General features: G+C 58.8%; 2 protein-coding genes across 2 annotated transcripts; both read right to left on the reverse strand.

Moving 5' to 3' along the window:
* Positions 1 to 5,747: 5,747 nt before the first annotated feature.
* NES (nestin) lies at positions 5,748 to 14,133 on the reverse strand. Its single transcript, XM_063316974.1, has 4 exons — positions 13,017 to 14,133; positions 11,328 to 11,452; positions 10,600 to 10,673; positions 5,748 to 10,113 (listed from the first exon to the last, which is right to left on the reverse strand). The coding sequence occupies exons 1-4, from the start codon at positions 13,818 to 13,820 to the stop codon at positions 6,227 to 6,229; spliced, it is 4,890 nt and encodes a 1,629-aa protein (XP_063173044.1). The 5' UTR covers positions 13,821 to 14,133; the 3' UTR covers positions 5,748 to 6,226.
* A 1,536-nt stretch (positions 14,134 to 15,669) lies between these two features.
* LOC134506809 (caskin-1-like) lies at positions 15,670 to 18,526 on the reverse strand. Its single transcript, XM_063317164.1, has 7 exons — positions 18,266 to 18,526; positions 18,049 to 18,109; positions 17,705 to 17,953; positions 17,226 to 17,360; positions 16,848 to 17,045; positions 16,632 to 16,757; positions 15,670 to 16,487 (listed from the first exon to the last, which is right to left on the reverse strand). The coding sequence occupies exons 1-7, from the start codon at positions 18,524 to 18,526 to the stop codon at positions 15,670 to 15,672; spliced, it is 1,848 nt and encodes a 615-aa protein (XP_063173234.1).
* Positions 18,527 to 18,539: the final 13 nt, after the last annotated feature.

Here is an 18,539-nt window from a genome sequence, read left to right on the forward strand (position 1 = left end):
GGGAGCGAGTGCCCCCAAAGAGTGCAGAGATCCTGGGGGGGACGGTGCAAAGGTGCTGATGGGGTGCAGATGCCAACCCCCCCTCTGAATTTGTGGCAGCAAAAGCTTTCCCAGCTCTAAGGGCCTTCAGGGTTAGGGTTAGGGTTAGGGTTAGGGTCAGGCCCTCAGCAGTCACGCCACTCCCTTGCTTTCAGGGGCCTCCCCATTTGCCAACTGCCAGGGGGCCCCCACTTTGCCTAGGGAGCAGTCGGCCTTCCCCCCAGCGAGCCCTTCCTGGCCTCAGCACCCAAGCCAGGATGCCCCTTGCCCCCTCCGTCCTCCTGGCCAGCCTTTGGAGCAAAGCCCTCTGGAGCCGCAGCACAGCCTTCCTTCAGAGGCAGGCAGGGACTCCTCGCCACCCAAGGGGTTGGCTTTCCATTGACCACAGTGGAGGAACCAGGGAGCCAAACAATGGCCACGGAGGGGAGGGGGGAAAACCCACCAGCATGTCCTTCATGAGCTCACTTCCACTTCATTTTCCCCTCCTCCTCCTCCCCCTCCCCCTCGGCATTCCTCCAGATGGAAGGGAGTCTGCCTGGCACATTTGCTGCCTCACTACCAGGCAGGGGGTGAGGTGGGGGGTGGCGTTGCCCCATTGTTCGCTGACTTGGGAGGTGGCAAGATGAGGTTTTTCAGGAACCAGGAGAAAGAGGCAACTCATGGAGGGAGCAGACACACAAACTATGTGGTGCAGCAGTGGCGAGAAGACGCAGGAGGCAAATCTCATGTGGGCAGCAAGGAACTCTGCCCGTTTCTACTGAACAGTCTGGGAGAGCTTGAGATATGTGGGCAACAGGCACAGGACTGCTAATCGCCCGCCCCATCTGTCTATGCCCTGCCAATTTTCAGAGTTGGGCTGAGTGAGGTCATTGCTTTGAGGTCATCCTGCCCCCCCTCGCTCGGTCCTTCCTGGCCCCCATTGAAACAGGCCACAGAAAGCTCCTAATTGCCTGGACCCTGGCCAAGCATGGCTGCAGACAAAGGGAGGCCGTGGCTGGCTGGCAGCGCAAAAGAGTTGCGCTGGGGCAGCCCAGGCGGCTCTGGGGTGGGGGGAGCGAGGTTGGTGGGAGAGTGACTGAGAAAGAGATGGCGGTGTCACTTCCACCACAGAGAGACCCTCACCAGGATTCACTGTAGCCGCCTGCTGCCAGAGGCCAATTTGAACAGTCCCGGGATCACCTGCCAGCTTGGAGGACCAGGACCCTCTCCAAGCGCAGCACTCAGCCACAAAGCAGAGCTGTGGGGTCCTTCTTGTCATTCTGGATGCGCCCACATGCACCTCTACCCGACCCACAGCTGCTGCCCAGCCATTTCCCAGTCCCGTTAAGCGAATGAGATCCTGCATCCTCCATCGCCTGTTAGACTGAGCCGCCCCCGAAGGGTTCATTCTTGATCACGGCTGTTCTGGGCCGAGAGCAGCTCCGGATTTACCTGGGGGGCAGGACCGATTTTGCTTCCACCCCACAGACATCACCTAAGGGGAGAGGCCTGGCTTCTTGCCTACCCCTGCCTCCTTCCTCTTTGCAATGAATCCCCACCTCTTCCCCCGGGAAGTAAGTGCAGCACCACGGGAAGGGGCCCACATGGAAAGGGACGGCATTGGGGGGCCGTGTGGCCGAAGGACCCCAGTGGTTCCTCCTGCCCCCTTCACAGCTGTGCGGCTGCTGAGACTCACAGGAGCAACTGTGCTGTTCCGGACCCTCTTGCTTTTCCCCACTGAAGAGCCTCATTCGGCTTTCCTGGGGCGGGTGGAAGCTGCATTTGCAAGGCATCAGTTTCTGCAAAGGGCCCCCTTCTCTGCTCCAGGGGGAGGGGGCTCATTCAGCGCAACAGCTGTCAGTCCCCTCCCTCCCTCCAAGACAGCAGGGAAGCTGGGTTCTTCTCCTGAGCAACGGGACAGGATTTACCCCCCAGAGAAGGGCTGCCCTCTCCAGCACCCCTGCCCAGGAGCGGCTCATTGCTCTGGCTTCTGATTGGCCGCTTTCCCAGCTAAGTCTCCGGAGTCCTCACGACTTGCAGGGACCCACCACGAGTGCCTTATTTATTTATTTAATTTCTATCTCACCTTTATTATTTTTATAAATAACTCAAAGTGGTGAACATACCTAATACTCCTTCCCCCTCCGATTTTCCCCATAACAACAACCCTGTGAGGTGGGTTGGGCTGAGAGAGAGTGACTGGCCCAAGGTCACCCAGTTGGACTACAACTCACAGACTCCTGGTTTCTAGCCCAGCACCTTATCCTAACAGCATGGAAGCAGCGGCTGAGCGGAGCATGCCCTTTGCCAGTTAGGCTGTCCGGAGGCAGGAAGGGCCTCTCCCGGGCACGAGGCACTCTGCCAGTCCAATGTGCCAAGGCCCTTTGTGTCCACAGGCAGCCATGGCTGCTGAAGCCTGGCGCCCACACGATGAGGGCAATGCCAAAGAAAAGGCACCTGGAGAGCATATCTCTTGCTGGTGAGCAGAGAGGAAAAGCAGAGTTAGTTCGTCCCCTGGTGATGCCAAGACCTCTGAGTCAGGTCTGGTTCTCAATAGAAGATGGAGGCTTTGTTTTCCAATTCAGTGACTTCAGCCCTGCTGTTTGCCCTTAAAAGGACCGGTTGGGCCGAGAGGACAGAGTTTATCTGACTTTGGAAGGGGCTTCAGGGCTGATGCAACCTCGAGTGCAAGGCCAACTCCTGGCTTCCACGCCCTCCAGCCTTTGGAAGGACCTGGGATCTGTCAGAGGATGCTGGGGGCAGAGCCCAGCCCCGCCACCCCGCCACCCCCTGCCCTTGAATGAGAGCAGGGGAGGAAATGCAAACTGCTGCTCAGGTTCCATCCAGTTCCTCCCTGTCTCCCACCCTTGAGGGAGGAGACTTCTGCCCCTTTCGTGAAGGGTCCCTCCACCTCCCTTCTCTCTGCCACTCAGGCTGAAGAGCTGCAAAAGCATTTGTTGGCCAGCTGGGTCACCCTGGCATCCTTTTATCAGCCTCAAACTCTCTTGCATCTCCAAGGAGCCCCGCCTGGCGATGGCCCAGAGAGAGATATCGCTGCCTCTGCCCTCCTCCACCTCCGGGGCCCCACAGAGGGATTGCCGGAGGCCATTGCCAGAGGCCTGGGGCAGCCTGGCGCTGCCTCATTTTGCAAAGGTGCTGGCGGAGGCCGGCCACTGGAAAACCAGCCAGCTAGACTTTTCAGCTGGAAATTTCCCTGCTTCAGCCTGCCGGCCAGTTTCAAAGGCTGGCCTTTGCTAGTACTGTTTTCAAGAATATTGTTATTCCCCATGCTTGTTTCTGTTAAAAGTTGCACTTTTGGACACTTTTGAGTCCAAATTGTTTGCCACTCCAGGGCGGATGGGAAGGAACCCCTGGCCGGCCATGCTGCGACTGCTTCAGTGTTAAAAACAGGAGCGAGTGACGGATTCTGGTGGCTTCAGAAACAGGTGGCGCTTTGGAGGGTGGGGTGTCCATTTTTGCCCCGGGAGGGGGAGGGGAGGCAGCCACATTTAACTCTCTTCCAACTCCTTCAAATATTTCTGCTCTCCAGGGAGATGACAACTCGGCTGCATCCGTCAAAGGCATATTTTAAGGTCCTCCATCACTTACACCGTCTGGTCTTTGCTATAAAAAGGGCCCCCTTCCCTGCCCATTCCCCCACAGCAGGGGAGGAACGATGACCCTCTTCTGCCCAGTTACTCAGAGCACCTGTTCTTTGCAGCCGTTGAACATCCACTGCCGAGGGAAGATGCCACCCCACTTTCTAGCACTTTGTTGCCCTTCCTCGGCTAGAAAAAGCCTGCTAAATATCTGAGATACGACATGCGCATCGACAAAACGTGGCTAAGAAAGAGGACGCGGATTTTTTTTTAACAGAAAGTTTCTGAAAACAGTTGAATAACGTCCCTCTTTTCTGCGTGCCCGTTAAAAAATGATTTCGCCTGTATGTTTATGCATCGGCTTTTTTTCAGTAGGGGTTATCATGGCAGCAACCGTTCCGCCCCCCTCCCAAGAATGGCCATGAGGCGTCGCTTTAGAACGTTAAGCAAAACACGGAGCATTGTACATGGTAGGAAATCAATTGCTTTATTAGAGGCACTGCTGTAGAGCTCAGTGGTTTACCATCCAAGCTTAATTTAGAAGGCATCAAGTGCAGGGGGGGAAATGACCCTGGAGACTGTTTCTGAAGCAGACCCCTCGGCCCCCGTCCCCAGCCCTCCTCAACCCTCTGGGGAGCTCAGCCCAAGTTCCGAGGTGGAGCCGGGCCTGGATTACTGCTTGAATTCTTGTCATTAAAAAGGGGGGGGGGGATCAACCTCACACTTGGGGAAACTTCTGCACCCCCCTCCGCTATGCTTCGGTGTTGCCTGAGTCTTCTGGGGCCAATGCTTCATCAGCCCAGCTGGCTTTCCCTCTTCAAACCTTTTTGCCCAAAGCAGAAAGCAGATGCTGGGAGACGGTCATCTGCAGGGCTGGGCAGAAAAGACGAGGCTGGGGGGAGACACGCACCGATTCCGAGCTTGTTCCAACGGGCCGAAATGCTGCCCGGGCCAGCTACAGGGACTGGGGGACCAACCTCTTGTTTGACTATCTTCTTCCCAGGCGGGTGCTGGGAAAATAGGGTTGAAAATGTCAGAATTGCTCCCCAAATTCATGCCAGCTCTGCCTGGGAGTTCTGGGAACTCTAATCCCAGGACATCAGGAGATGGCTGGCTGGGACCAGTTCCACCTCTTTCCCATCACCGGTGTTATTGGAGAAGGACCTGATGAAGAACTGGGTTTTTTTGTGCCAAGTAGGGCCAAAAGAAGGTTAGAGGAGCCTTGCTCGGGCCGACTCCCCAGCCAAATACAGCTGCCTGAGAGACCCTCCCCCGCTCCCAGGGCCGCACTTTTCGGCTTCCCAAATACTTAGGAGCAGGTTACCAGCGGCTTTCCAGTGTTGTGAGTTTTCCCCTCCCTCTTAAAAGCAAAGGAACATCCTGATATTTCTACAGAGAGGAGGGAACGAGGGTTGCCAGTGGTCTAGATCGATCCCATTTAAAAACAGTGGTATGCATGCCAAAATGGGTGCCTTGACACCCCCCCCCCAATAAATGGGAACAGAAAAAAAATTATTCCTGAAAAACCAAGTTAACGGAGAGAAGAAGGGGAGGGAAAGGGAACAGCATCACATCTCAATTACGCTGAAAACTCTGACCAAACTTAGCTAAAATTCCTAACGGCTCTCGCTTCGAGGCTGATCCCTTCACGCCTGGAGCAAATGGGGGCACAGCTCTTTTACGCAGGAGAAACTGCTTTGCACAAAGCCAGAGCAATGTTCCGAGCCTTGCTCTGAAGAGAAGCAAGGGGTGACTACTGGGAAACTGGGCCGGTGGGCTGCTTGACGCTCCCCCTGAGCTGGTTCCTTTATTCCTAGAGTAAGGCACACTGGCATGTCCCTCTAGATCAGTGTTTCTCAGCCTCAGCAGCTTTAAGATGTGTGGACCTCAACTCCCAGAATTCCCCAGCCAGCATACTGAGGAATTCTGGGAGTTCTGCAGCCAGCCTGCTGGGAAATTCTGGGAGTTGAAGTCCACACATCTTAAAGATGCTGAGGTTGAGAAACTCTGCTCTAGATGATGCACTTCTGACACAGGTAGAGGGGGGCTTCGTAAAAATTTGCTGGGACAGCTCCACAGTAGCATAAGCCCAGGGACTGAGGGAGAAAGAATGACCCAACATTTTTGCATCAACAATACAGCCTCCAGACAGGCTGTCTGTCTATATTCGGGGCAACACAGTTCAGAGGTACAGGGTGTCACACTTAGAAAAATGGGGCACGAGACTAGATCTTATTAAACAACTTTTTTTCCTCCTGGGTACGGCCAGAAGCAGATGAAACACAAGATTTTCTTTTTTTGAAATGGTTTCCCAAATTGCTGGTTGCACTTCAAGGGAATGCAAATGCTCCCTTGCTACCAGACACTGGACTTGAATGCCTTTTTTCTTTTAAGAAAAGAATTTTTAAAAAGCCTAACACAGAAAATGTTAAAGGGGTGAAAACGTTGCCCAGTGAAGCTTTTGATTGTCAGTGGGACTATCTCAAATTTCGAAGAGAAGGAAGACAGCTAGAAAAAGAAAAGTTTGTGGAACTGAAAAAGAGGTGATGCATTTAGCAGGAATTACACTGTTTGTCACCGGCTGGAGTTACTGGCTGAAAGGCAACATTTCAGTTGTCTTCCGAAGACTGGAGATCCATGGCCCCTTCAGGCCGGAATTCCAAGGGTTGGTGGCGAATCTCGTCGCCAAACAGGAAAGGCATGGCCTCCAGCTTGGTATCCTTGCCTCCTTTCACACAGGTCTTCTGCCGTAGGTCATCCAGTATGTTCTCATCTAGGGTCTCCAGGCCTTCCTGATCCAGGGAGACCTTCTCAAGAACTTCAGGACTGACATCTCCACTTCTAAACCCTTCTTCGCTGGCTGGGATTGGTGGTGGACTCTGGCTTACGGTCTCTGCCATGGGGAAGTTGTCCAACCCCTCTGTGCAGAACTGTGGGGCGATAGTCACCTCCTTGATGAATTCGTCTCCAGAAGGGTCTGTCTCGTCCTGTCCAACGCCGTTGAGAAGTTCGCTTGTGAACTGCTCCAAGCTGGGTTCCCCCTGTGGTCCGTTAGCATTGCTTTCCGCCAACAGGTGGGGTTCCCTTGGGCTGGTCATGGGAGAAGAGCCCTTCAGAGCCCCTGTGGAAGCCTGGGGTTGATCCTGGTCCAGAGATGCAGGGGGAACATGGACAGACCTTTCTTCTGGGGAACGTTGGGCATCCTTGCCAAGGGCTCCCAGCTCGTCCCCAGCTGCCTTGATCAACTCTTGATTAAACTCCAGAGCTTGTTCTACGATTTCTAGAATATCGGAGTCTCTCCTGCTTTCTAGTGAAAGGCCCACCACATCCTCCGGGAAAGTTTCGGGGAATCCTGGGCCTGGTGGATCTTCCACAGCCATGATTTTCTGCTGAATCGGATCTTCTGGGTCCGAGACATGGAAACATTCGTCCTCGTAAGATACCAAAATGTCAGATTCTACAGCCCCTTTTGGACCAGCCGGAGAGTCTTCTCCTTCCAGCACTATTTCTCCCAAATCAGTGACACTGGTCAGGGGTGAAACCTTTGTGGGGGCCACATCTTCAGGATCTTGGTTGCCAGATTCCAGGGGGGCCTCCTCCTCTTCCTCGTCTTCTTCCTCCTCTTGCTCCTGCTGCGCGTAGCTGGGGTCAAGCCCACCTGCTTGGAACACGCAGTGCTCTTCTGGCTCAAAAGCACACTCTGAGGCCACCTCTTCCTCGGGAACCTCAGGCCCTTTTTCCGCCTCGCCCCCTTGCCGTGGGTCTTCCTCAGGCTCTCTGCCAGGTACCACTTCCAGCTCTTCGTGCGCATCCTCTCTTGCCACCTCAGCCTCCACCGTGCCCTGATCATCATGGTCTCCCGTGAACCGTGGTGCTTGGGTCACGGCTTCTGCTAAGCCCACTGCAGTCAGAGCCTCTTCTGGGCAAGGCCTGTCTTCCTCCGGGAGACCCTGTGGGCTGCAACCCCCTTCTTCCTTGGGAGCCCCGTCTTCCACACCATTTTCCTTTGCTGGCAGGATGCCTGCACTCTCTTCTGCCGAAACAGGGGGCTCATCTTCTTGGGTCAAAAGAGGCATCTCTTCCCTCTCCAGAAAAGGAAGGGGTGAAGTCTCAGTCATGGCCGGCACCTGTCCATTGTGCCCGTGCAAAGCAGTGGGATCTGGCAACGTCTCCTCCAGCAGGACACGCTCCTCTCCAGTCCCGTCTCTCTCACTGTTGGGGTTTGGGCCGGATTCTAGAGGTTCAAGGATCTCCTCGGACCCTGAGTCCTCCCTCTGGGGAATGAGGTCAGCTGCAGGTCCCTTGGCCTCTGGGGGGGATCCCGGCTCTTGGTCTTCTTCTGGGCAGGTGGTCTGTTCACTCCAGGGGGCTTCAGCCACCACTGGCCATTCTCCTGCCTGGCGATTGTCAAGCCCAATTTTTTTGTCTTCAGAGCACTCAAGGGCATTATCCTTGTTTTGCAGCAAGTTTTCTGCCATGAGGGTGCCACTTACTTCTTCCATCTCCAGGGCATCTGTGGCTTCTTCACTTTCTGGCATCTCAGAGGCTGCCATCAGGTCTCCTTCCTTCAAGCTGCTACCTTCAGCTTGCAGTGGAGCCTCTGAGAGCTCCCCACCTCCTTCCTTCTGCTCCTCCAGTGGCTGTTCTTCAGGCGCCTCTCTCCTTTGCTCTTCTTGAAGTGTCTCCTGCATCTGAAGGCTTGCCATATCCTCACCTGGCAAGGTAGCACCCAGTTCCAAGGTACCTTTGGGTGCCTCCAAAACTAGGTAACCTTCTCTCTCTGAGGTTCCTTCATCTCCCACATCTTCTCTGAGAAGACTTTCGGATCTGGAAACATCTTCTCCTGCCTTCTCCTCATCCTCTCCTGTGACTTCCCTGCTCTCAATCACCTTTGGCTCATCTGCCACGGTGTCGTCTTCACCTGTGGCAGAGCTTCTGCTTCTGGGCAGGGAGTCTTCCATGCAGAAGACCTCGGAGTCTAAACCCTTCTCATTCTCTTGCTCTGGTAGAGCAGAATCAGTCTCATGAAAAAGCTCTTCCTGGCTCTCAAACGTCTCCTGCTCCACCTCCAGGAAGAGAGGCTTTTGCTGTTCACCTGCATGGATGGTGGGCAACCAGTCCTCCCTGGCTGAGCTTCCTTCCACCTGCAGATGCTCGCTCCCCAGCACATCACACTGGTTATCTTCCCAGGGTGGACTCCAGGGCTCTCTCCTTTCTTCAGACACAAGATCTTCAGTGCTCACCATCTCCACATCTTCAGCCCCTCCATAGACCTCCTCCATGTCCACTTCTGAGGCTCCTCCAAGAACATCAGGCTGGGGACTGCCATGCTCCTGGCCCTCCTGGTTGCTGCTATCATTGGTAGGTGCCTCTGTGGCAGATTCTGAGCACTTGGGTGCTTCTCCCAAGTCATTCCCCAGCGCCATCCCCAGGAACACAGGCAGCTTCTCATCGGCATCACTCTCTTTCCATTCTGGAGATCCTGCTTCTTCATAAGTCTCTTCTTCTCCAGTGACCAAAACTGCTACATCTTCCACAATCCTTTCTACCCTCGGCAGTTCTGCCCCCAGGGGCAATGGGGCCTCTGCATCCAGAGCCTGCCAAGCCTCTTCTGTTCCTTGCAGCTCGGCCCAGGCTTCCTGGCCACCATTGACCTCAGCCAAGTCCTCACAGGTCTGGAGGTCCTCCAGGAGATCAGTGGGTTGACCCTCTCCCATGTGGTCTTGCTGGGCCATCTCCAGCACCTCAGCACTTAGGGAAACATCGTCCTTGTTCTCCTCTTCCAGGGATGAAGGGCGGTCAAAAGAAACATCTGCTTGGCTTTTGACCGCGTTGAGCAAGCTGGACTCAAGGTGAGCCTCTTTTCGGTTCACTTCCTGGATGGCGATTTCTAAAGCTTCAGTAACCATCTGGCTTGGAAAAGGCCCATTTGGGACATCTCTCTTTCCTGGCGGCCCACTGCTGAGCCATCTCTCTTCCTCGCCCTCCACCTCCTTTTCTCCAGATGCTGCTTCTTCATCCCCTCCTGCACCTTCGGCCTCCCTCTGGACTGGGGCTCCCTTTACACCCTCTGCTCTTTGCTCGAGGCTCTTGGCGGACCTTCCCAAAGCCTCCTCCAGCTTGGTGGAGTTGAAAGGCGGAGGGGCCGGTGTGTGGAAGACGGACTGGGCCATGCTCTCCTTCACCGTCTGGCTTGGCTGGGGGGAGCCCAGCCTGAAAGCAGAGGCCTCCTTTGGTGGCAACAGCCCATCAATGCCTTTGGTGGGCTGAGAGCGCCGGAGGATGGTGTTGGCCTTCTGGAACTCCCTTGCCGCAGAGCCCTGGTTCTTGGGCCCCAGGTTGGCGGAGAGTGACTCGGCTTTGCTCTGGAACCCTCGAAGCTTCGGGGCCCCCTTGGGGAAAGCGACAGGGCTGGGCCAGACATCCCGGCTCCCCAAGCACCCCCAGTCCATCGGCGGCCCCTGCAGCTTGCTGTGAGTGGCTTCCGTCATCGTATCTGTGGGCAACACAAATGGGGAGAGTTAGTGTGCTGGTCAAAGGCAATGCCACTGGCTGATTCCTCTGCCGAGGCTCATCTGACTGAGTGGATGGATCTGCGACACGTTGAGTGTGAGGCAAGTGACAGTCTGTGGAGGGTGAAGGACAGGGTCTCTTTGGAAAGGTCTGCAGGCCAGTGTCACGGGAAGCAGCCCAAAGTAAGGGTTTGTTATTCTCTCCCACGTGGGAAAGAGCAGCCGCCATGGGTGTTTCTAGGGATCCTTGTGCTAAAAGCAACTCAGCACAATCTGTGCTTTCCCCAGGAAGCAGAAATTAGGAAGGGCTGCTGGGCACTGCGGCCATCAATAGGGAGATGTGGCCCAGTAAGTTTTCCCTCTGGGTCAGGGAACTGACAAGATCAGACTTTCCTGCTGAATGGCAGAAAAGCGTTCAGACGTTTTTCATTCTCTGGGCTTCCTGCCGGAGCCCCTGCCTTCATCCGTACCTCTGAGACCCCTGGCAGTCTGGAAATCATTTGCAGGCATCTGCAGCCTTGTGCTCTCCGCTTCCAAGAGAGTCCTGCAATGCAAAAAGGGGGGATTCTTGAGCAGGGTGGGGGGCGCAGAAAGTGCCTGGAGGGTTATTTCTGGCAATCCAAGAGGCCACCAGGAATGTCCACCAACAGCCAGGCATTCCTCCACCTTCCCAGCGCTGGGAGGCTCCCCCTCCCCCCCCAACAGGGGCGGGGGGGGCTGGGGCTAAGGCTAGCAAGCTGGTGGTGACATCATGCGGAGTCTGCTGGCCTTCCTCCCTCCCCCCCCTTACCGGCATTCTCATGCTAATGGAACACGACCCCCCCCCCCGCCTCCTTTTGTGTGGGAACCGTCTGGGGGAGGAGAAGGGAAGGGAGCAGAGGGGAGGGTCAGCCCGGTTCCCATGGGATTCTGCTGGGGGGAAGTTGGGACTCAGCGAAACGTCTGCAAGTAAGGAGGCGCGTTTGCAGAAGAGACGCGCGAGACGAGACTCCCCCCCCCCCCCCCCGCTTTGCGGAGGAGAAAAAACCTGGTCAAGAGCTCTTCGGCCCTTCCAACAGGCAGAATGGCGGGGGTGGGGCTGTGCGTGCAGGGCATTGGCTGCCCCTGGCTTTATTTGGGAGGTCGCTCTGTCCGGCGCCCTCTGTCGCAGGGGGGCAGCTCTCCTCTGCAAGGAGCTGGCGGGGGCGGGGGTCCTCACCTGTAGGTGGCCACTTCGAGGCTGAGCGACATCTTCAGGTGCATCAGCTGCTGTCTGTCGTCCAGCACTTGGGCGATCTGGCTGCGCAGCGACCGCTTCTCTTCCTCCAGAGCCTCCATGGCCATCTGTTCCGGCAGAGAAGGAGACGCGGGGTCAGCGCCCTGGCCCTGGAGGGCTGCTCCCGGCCATCCAGGGGAAGCACCCCTCTTCCGGGGTTCCCCCGGGATGCTGCAGAAGGCCCGGCGGAGGCGCCAGCGGGGCCCTGGGGCTGGGGGCAGGACCCGGCAGGCAGCTGCGGGGCGTGGGGATCTTGCATTTCTGCCACGCGGGTGGGTGTGGCAGCGGACCGCTCAGCTTTCAGCGTGGCAGAAAGAACTTCTTTTGTTCTGCTCTCCTCCCGCATCCAGCACGCCCGCTCCAATCTCTTCGCTCAGCAGCTCAGCCTCAGGAAAGCTTCTCTGGGCCGGTTTCCCTCAGACTTTGTCGAGCGAAGCCATTCAAGAGCGGGGGCCAGCCTTGGCAGCTCACTTTCGGCTTTGCACCCTATCCTCCCCATGCCATGCAGAGCCCCCGCAGGTCACAAAACAGTTGGTCAATTAGCTACTTAGCCCTGAGTGGGGCAGGGCGTGGCCCCCTCCTGCTACGCTCGGGAGGCAAAGAATGTGGAGGGCCCGGGGTGGCTGGCTGCTCCCCGTCTCCAGGGAGGTGTATTGAAATCTCACCTTCAGCGTTGGAAGGATAAACACAGAAAAGTTGAACCCGCTTTCTTTTCCTTGAAAAACATCCTGGCTTTTTGGAATTGCCCCTTCCCAGCTACCCCACCGCCCTGCAATTGATGGCTGCTTGGGCAAAGGTTGACACTGGCATCTGCTGGGGGCCCCAAATACATCTGTAATCATTTTCAGGGACAGGAGGCAGGAGAAGGAGCTGAAACCAGGGACCTCTTAATGAGGGGGTCCTTCACATCCAGGAAGCAAACAGGTCAAACAGAGCGGAGGCTCCCCAAGTCCTGGGAGTCACATTTCTCCTGAGAGAGCCCCACCTCCCTGCTCCGCCACCTGCCTCCCCTAAGCTGGGGGGCTCTCACAAGGTCCTTGGCCATCCAGAAATGTTCTGCAAGCCAGACCACACAACCTGCAAAGAGTAAGGAAATACTTTATAACTGGACCCAAATCGTCGTGGGCTTGTGTGCTCAGGTGGGGGCAGGGTCCTTCCTCCTCCCTCCTGGAATATGGCTGCCAAATTGCTCTAAGGAGGCTATGAAAGGAGGAGGCAAGGGAGGGTATTCTCTGGGAAACACCCTTCACAGGAGACCACTCTCCCCCACAAAACACCCAGACTTGTGCACCCTTGCAAAGCTGGCACGATCCCCACCCACCCTCCAGCCGCTTCCTGCCCCCTCCCCTGCCCAGCCCCAGCTTCCGTGACTCAGCAAGATGCAGGTGGCTGGACCAGAGCCCTGGTTTTTGAGGAAATGCCAGACAATTGTGCCCTTTTGCCAGCCAAGTTTGATGGAGTAGCTCCTTCCGGCATACGGCCACTTTTCCAAGCCACCACGCCCCTCCAAGTGCCACAAGTGAACCCACGAGTCAGCTGCCAACCTGCAACCCCAACCGAGCTCCAGCGAGGAACAGGCTGGACCCATGGCCGCCCCGAGCCCTGCTGGATTCAGAAGGGGCCCCGACCCACCTGCAGCTTCTCTGCATCCCCCTGCTGCTGGGCCCACTGCTGGGAGAGGCTGTCCTCTAGGCTCTTCTTCCGGGCCTTGAGGCTGGCCAGCTCCTTCTCCAGTTGCTGCAGCTGGAGCTGGTTCTGCCGGTTGCGCTCGGTGGCCTTCCAGAGGTTCTCCTTGGCTTCGCTGAGGGAAGCCTCCAGCTGGGAGACCTCCATCTTGTAGGTCTCCACCGCTCCCTTCCAGATGTTGGAGACCCTCTTGGCGTAGTCTTCGACCTCCACAGGCTGGAAGCACCCCGGCACCGCACGGAAGCTCTCGAAGCCGCGGGAGAAGCCGGTCACGTCTCGGTCCAGCCCCAGCAGTTCCTCTTGGTGGGCCTCCGCCAGGGCTTTGATCTCTTCTTCCAGCTGGGCAGCTTTCTCCCTCAGCCAAATGTGGGCCCGCTTCTCCTCCTCCATCTCCTTCCGGTGGATGGACAGGAGCATCTTGGCCTCTTCCTGGGCTGCCCTCTCCCTCTGGCACCTGCTCTTCACCTGTTGGACCGCTTCATAGAGGGAGTCCCTGGCCAGCTCCACCACACACTTCTCCTGATACGCTTGACCCAGAGTGGCCCTGAGTGCCGCCACCTCCTCCTCATACTTGGCCCTCCAGGGGTTCTCCCCCGAGCCCCCTTTCAGGCCCTGGATCTCGGCTTTCAGCAGCTCATTCTCCTCCTCCAGGAACTTCACCCTGGCCAAGTAGGCCTCCAGGCGCTTGTTGAGGTCCCACATCTGGAGGGACTCCTCTCCCATGGACCGCGAGGCCAGGAAACCCTCCATCTTCAAAGATGCCTTTCGGAGGCAGAGTCAGCCGAGCACAAGGCGGACAGAGGCTGGCGGGCAGGGAGGCAGGAGCCTGGCTGGCGAACGAGGGCTGGGCAGCTCTGCACCGCTATTCATACAGAGGGGAGGCTCTTGGCCAAGGAGGCTGGGCTTACCCCCCCCCCATCGCCTGGGAAGAGCAGCATTCCTCGGGAAGCCGGGTGGGAGGAAGGAAGCTTGCGGGAGAGACGTGCCGCCTTGAAAATGCCTCGCCAGCTGCTCCTGTCTGGTGGCAGTGCCCCCCAAGAAAGCCAAGAGGGTCCCCACCATCTCCCTGGTAGGGAGGCCACAGAAGCTCACTTCCAAAGCTTTGTGGGATGCCTGGCTCTCTCTCGCTCTCTCGCTCTCTCTCTCTCTCTCTGCTCCCCCCACCCCCACCCCCCAATTTCTTTCTGAATCTACACCACCATTTGCCTTGGGAGAAAACAGTGCGGATGGGAGAGGCAGACTCTAAGATACGTGGAGCAGAAAATGCCAAAAGGGCAATGCTGGACAGTGACCGCGTGGAGAGGAGAGGGCGGTTTGGAGTGGAACTCCAGAGCGCCCAGAGCGCTGTGATCCAGCTCCAGCTCCAGCTCCAGGCGGGCTCATGCCGGACTCTCCTGCTTCTCCACAAAAGGCATCGGTGGCATCGTCTTGGGGTCTCTGTTCCGGGCAACCCCCCTCCCCCCGCCCAACTGTTGCGTCTGGTCAAAAAGGCAGGCGTTTAGGACTGAGAGAGGGCCAAAGGGGTGTGTGAAGAGAATGGATGAGGCATTGGGGGAACCAGGGAGGGTTTCAAAGGGGGACCAGGCTGGCCGGAAGGGACCCCGCGGCAAGAACGCCCTTCAGAAGGGGAAGCAGCCTCCCCAAAGAGTGCAAGGGCGCCATCTAGTGGACAGAAGGCCCAAGGCAGCACTTGAAGGCCAGCCCTGGAAACTCGGGGGCAACGGCTGGCTGCTCCAGAATCTCCCCCTCCCCTCTGGGATCTGTCTGTCAGGGCCTGATGAAGAGTGCTGTGCGGATCCGAGCTCGATTACCAGCGCCTGTTAAGTCCCTAGCTATGGCGCTGGAGAGAACCCACCCACCCACCCCCGTTTTCCCTTTGCAAATGATGGTGAGATGAAGGGCTGACTGCGAGTGACATCAACCTGCACTGCCATGAAGTAACTCCAGGTGAGTTTTCTTGGCACGATGCTTTGTCTTTCTCACTTCCAGGATTTTTTTCTTTCTCAGTTTCCCCCTGGCACTTATGGTACGTGGAGGCCTTCGGTCTCCAACCACAACCAGCTGAGCTGGGCACTGTTGCCCCTGGCTTGGAACAGGGGCTCCGGGGAAGGTGCTTGCGATGTTCTCGCCGGGCCGCATCAGCTGCTCAGGGAAGCCTCTGGCGCCCCCTGGCTTCGGCTTGGGATCTAACCCGCCTGCTTAACCTCCACAGGGATTTTTGCCTGTGACGTGATAGTATTAATTTTAGCCTGTTTTTCACACAGGTTCTTTCACTTCAATGTTTTCTCCATGACCTTATGAATAATAAACGGCCCTGAGATGTTTGGGATGGTGTGTGGTGTGATAAAGATTTCAATTAGTACATAAATATTGGAAGGGAAGGCAGCATTTGGAGAGAAAACTGGCAGTCTGTGGAGGAAGAGAGATGGTCCCAAGCCATCCAGGAACTGGTCTCTGTCACCACCTGGAGGAGGCACACCCCAAACTCTGACTGGGGTCACCAAAGCAAAGCCCCTTCCTCTTCTTTCAGGGTGCATTTAAAAGAACCCCCCATCCCCACCCCGTGGGCTACGCTTCAATAGCAGACTTTCCAAAGGCTTTATTGAGGGCAGGCAGAGAGCTCAGTCGCTGGATCTGCTGGGGGCGCGCTCTGGGCGGCGGCGGGCGGCGCGCTCGGACCCCTCGCCTCTTCTCTCCAGGCAACCGGCAGCGCGGGGGGCATCCAGGGGGGGCCGTCGTCGTCGTCGTCGTCCTCCTCCTCTTTCTCTTCTTGGTCGTCCGCGCAGAGCTCACGCGGGGGGACCTGGATGCCCAGCTCGGCCTCCACCCTCCAGAGCCGGCTCCGCACTCGGCGCAACTGCCCGCGCAGCGCTTTGATGGAGCGGAGGCACTCCTGGCAACTCCGGTAGTCCCGCTGGCCTGAGGAGCGGGAGCGGGGAAGCAGAAGACAGCCCTCGGGGCTCCGCCGGCCAGCATCCCTTCCTTCCCGCAGCGCCGCTCCGGGAGCCCTGCTCGCCTGCCCCAGGGCCTCCGGAGCCGGGGCGCAAAGGCGAGGCCGAGCGCGCGGGGTTCTCTCCCTGGCCCCGCTGCGCTTCCTCGGCCGCGGAGCAGGGAGCCCTCCGGCCCGGCCCCGGGGACCCCTCCAGCCACCGGCCGGCTTGCCCCAGGAAGGCGACCCCCACCCGCCGCACTCACGCTCGTGCAGGTGGCGCGCCTGGCGCTCCAGAAAGGTTTCCAGCGCCTCGTGCAGGTCCGGGAGCTGCGGCGGCAGCGGGGGCGGGGCCGGCGGCGCGTGCGGCGCGGGGAACAGCAGCAGGGAGCAGCTGGAGAGCGTCGCCGCGGCGGAGAGACCCTGGCGCGGGGAGGCCAAGCCCAGCAGCTCCGACGGGGGCGGGGACGGGCACCCCTGGAAAGCGCCTGCCGTAGGAAAAGACGGCGTCGGCCGAAGTCCCGATCCGGCTCGAAGGGGCGGCGCGCGCCCTAGAAGCCGGCAAGGCCCGGCGCAGCGGCAGGGCTGGGCGGGGGACGCGGGGCGAGGGGGCGGCCAGCGTCCATGCGCACCTTCTTTTTCCCGGCGCTGCAGGCGGACCTCGGCGCGGATGAGTCTCCGGCGGCTGCGGCAGATCTGCAGGCTGAGGGCGCGCAGGGCGCGCGGGAAATCCCGGCAGGTGCGTCGGATCCGCAGCTCTGGAGCGGAGGGAGAGCGAAGGGCAGAATTCGGCGGCGGCGGCGGCGGCGGCCGGAGGGGTCACTGGCCCCAGGAGCTCGGATACTTACGCCCCCGGAGGTACTGGCCTTGCAGCGCCTTCAGCGCCTCCAGCCGCTCTTGCAGCGCCTCCAGGCTGAGCGTGGGGCCCGGCGCCCGTTCCGCTGTGAGGGTGGCCGAGGGCGGCGGGGCTTCGGAGTAGAGGAAACCGGACCCGGACCTGGAGGCCGGCGGAGGCGGAGGCGAAGGAGGAGGCGAAGGCGGCCTCGCTGCAAGAGGCAGGAGAAGCGGGTCAGCGCCGGAGGGGAGGGGGCGCCTCGGCCTCCGCAGGGGAAGGGGAAGGGGAAGGATCGGTGCCAGGGCCAGTCCCGGAGTTGCTCTTGCGCGGCGGAGGGACGTTGGGGGGGCGGGGAGGAACGGAATTCCAGCCTCTGCGGGCCGCCACTCACCATCTTCTGCCTCTTCTCTCTTCCTGGGAAGGCTGCTGAGGGGAGCAAGAAAGGTCAGCGGAACAGGGGCCACGGGAGACTCCCAGGTGCCAAATCCCCCTTCCTCCAGCATCCTCCAGCCGGCCCTCGGCCCACCTGGAGTGGGTTGGGAGACCACCAGAGGTGCCCAGGAGATGGCCACGGCCAGCTCTGCTGGTGCCAGTCGATGCCACAAAAGCACCCCAAGGCCTCCGTGAAGCCACCACGGTTCTGGCTCACTTTGAAGACAGGGGCATCGCCTCACAGGATCCACTGGATCCCCAGCCCACCCTGTCCATTCCCCAGAGGCCCTGCCAACACCGGCGCCTCTGGGCAGAAGAGCTGGGGGGAAGGCGCCGATCCTTCTGACCAGCCGCCAGTGTCAGGAGATGAAGCGGTCCACCCCCCCCCTTCAGCCCGATCTGCTTGGAGGGACGTTCCAGTTCCAAGGGGCCACTCACTCGGGGCTGCTGTCACAGCTGGGCCTACAGGAAGAGCGGAAAGGAGGGCATGGTGAGGTTGGTAGAGGGATGGCAGCCCAGGAAGGGGGGGGCAGGGCAGCCGCAGCCCCACAGAGCGGAGGGGGCTATGCCCCTGGGTCCGGCGGGAGGCCCAAACCCAGAAGGCCCTGCTAAGCACCTCCAAATCTGGCTCGGCCCCCTCCTTGGCTAAAAGCAGCTGCTGAGGGTGGGGCTCCCCCAGGGCCACAACTGGGGGGGGCAAGCAGGGCATGTGCCCTGGTCACCGTGCTGGGGGGGGTGCCAAAATGGGTGCAGAATCCATGTTTGCCCCGGGTGACACAGACCCCGGTTGCGGGTCTGGGCTCCCCTTGGGTGGGCGGAGGTCCTCTTCCATTCCAGCTGCTGCTGATGTGGGGGGGGGGTGAGACACCAAAGTGCCTTTCAACAAACCCCAGCATGCCCTCCAGGCAAGCCTGTTCCTCTGAGGGGTGGGGCAGATGCACCCAGGGGTCAGAGGGTGCCTGCCCCTGCCCAAGGGAGCCTTCCTGTCCCGCTCAGTACCTGCTTCCTAAACAGGACAGCCAGCTTCCCATCCCGCAGCCGAGGGGGCCGGTCTGAGCTGTTGCTGCTGCTGTTGCGGAATCCCTGCCATCTCCCGGGCACCGGATTCCGGGGCCTTATGAGGTCAGAGCTGCCGGCCCAACCCCACCCGCTTGGGGCACCAGCTTCAAGGACTCTGCTGGTGGGAAAGCAGAGACTGGGGGAAGAGGTAGCTGCCCCACCGGCCCCTGGTCTCAAACCCTTCCTAATTGCTCTGGTCATCCTGCCAGCAGGA

The sequence above is a fragment of the Candoia aspera genome, chromosome 17 (genome assembly GCF_035149785.1).
Source record: "Candoia aspera isolate rCanAsp1 chromosome 17, rCanAsp1.hap2, whole genome shotgun sequence".
Taxonomy (NCBI): Eukaryota; Metazoa; Chordata; class Lepidosauria; order Squamata; family Boidae; genus Candoia; species Candoia aspera.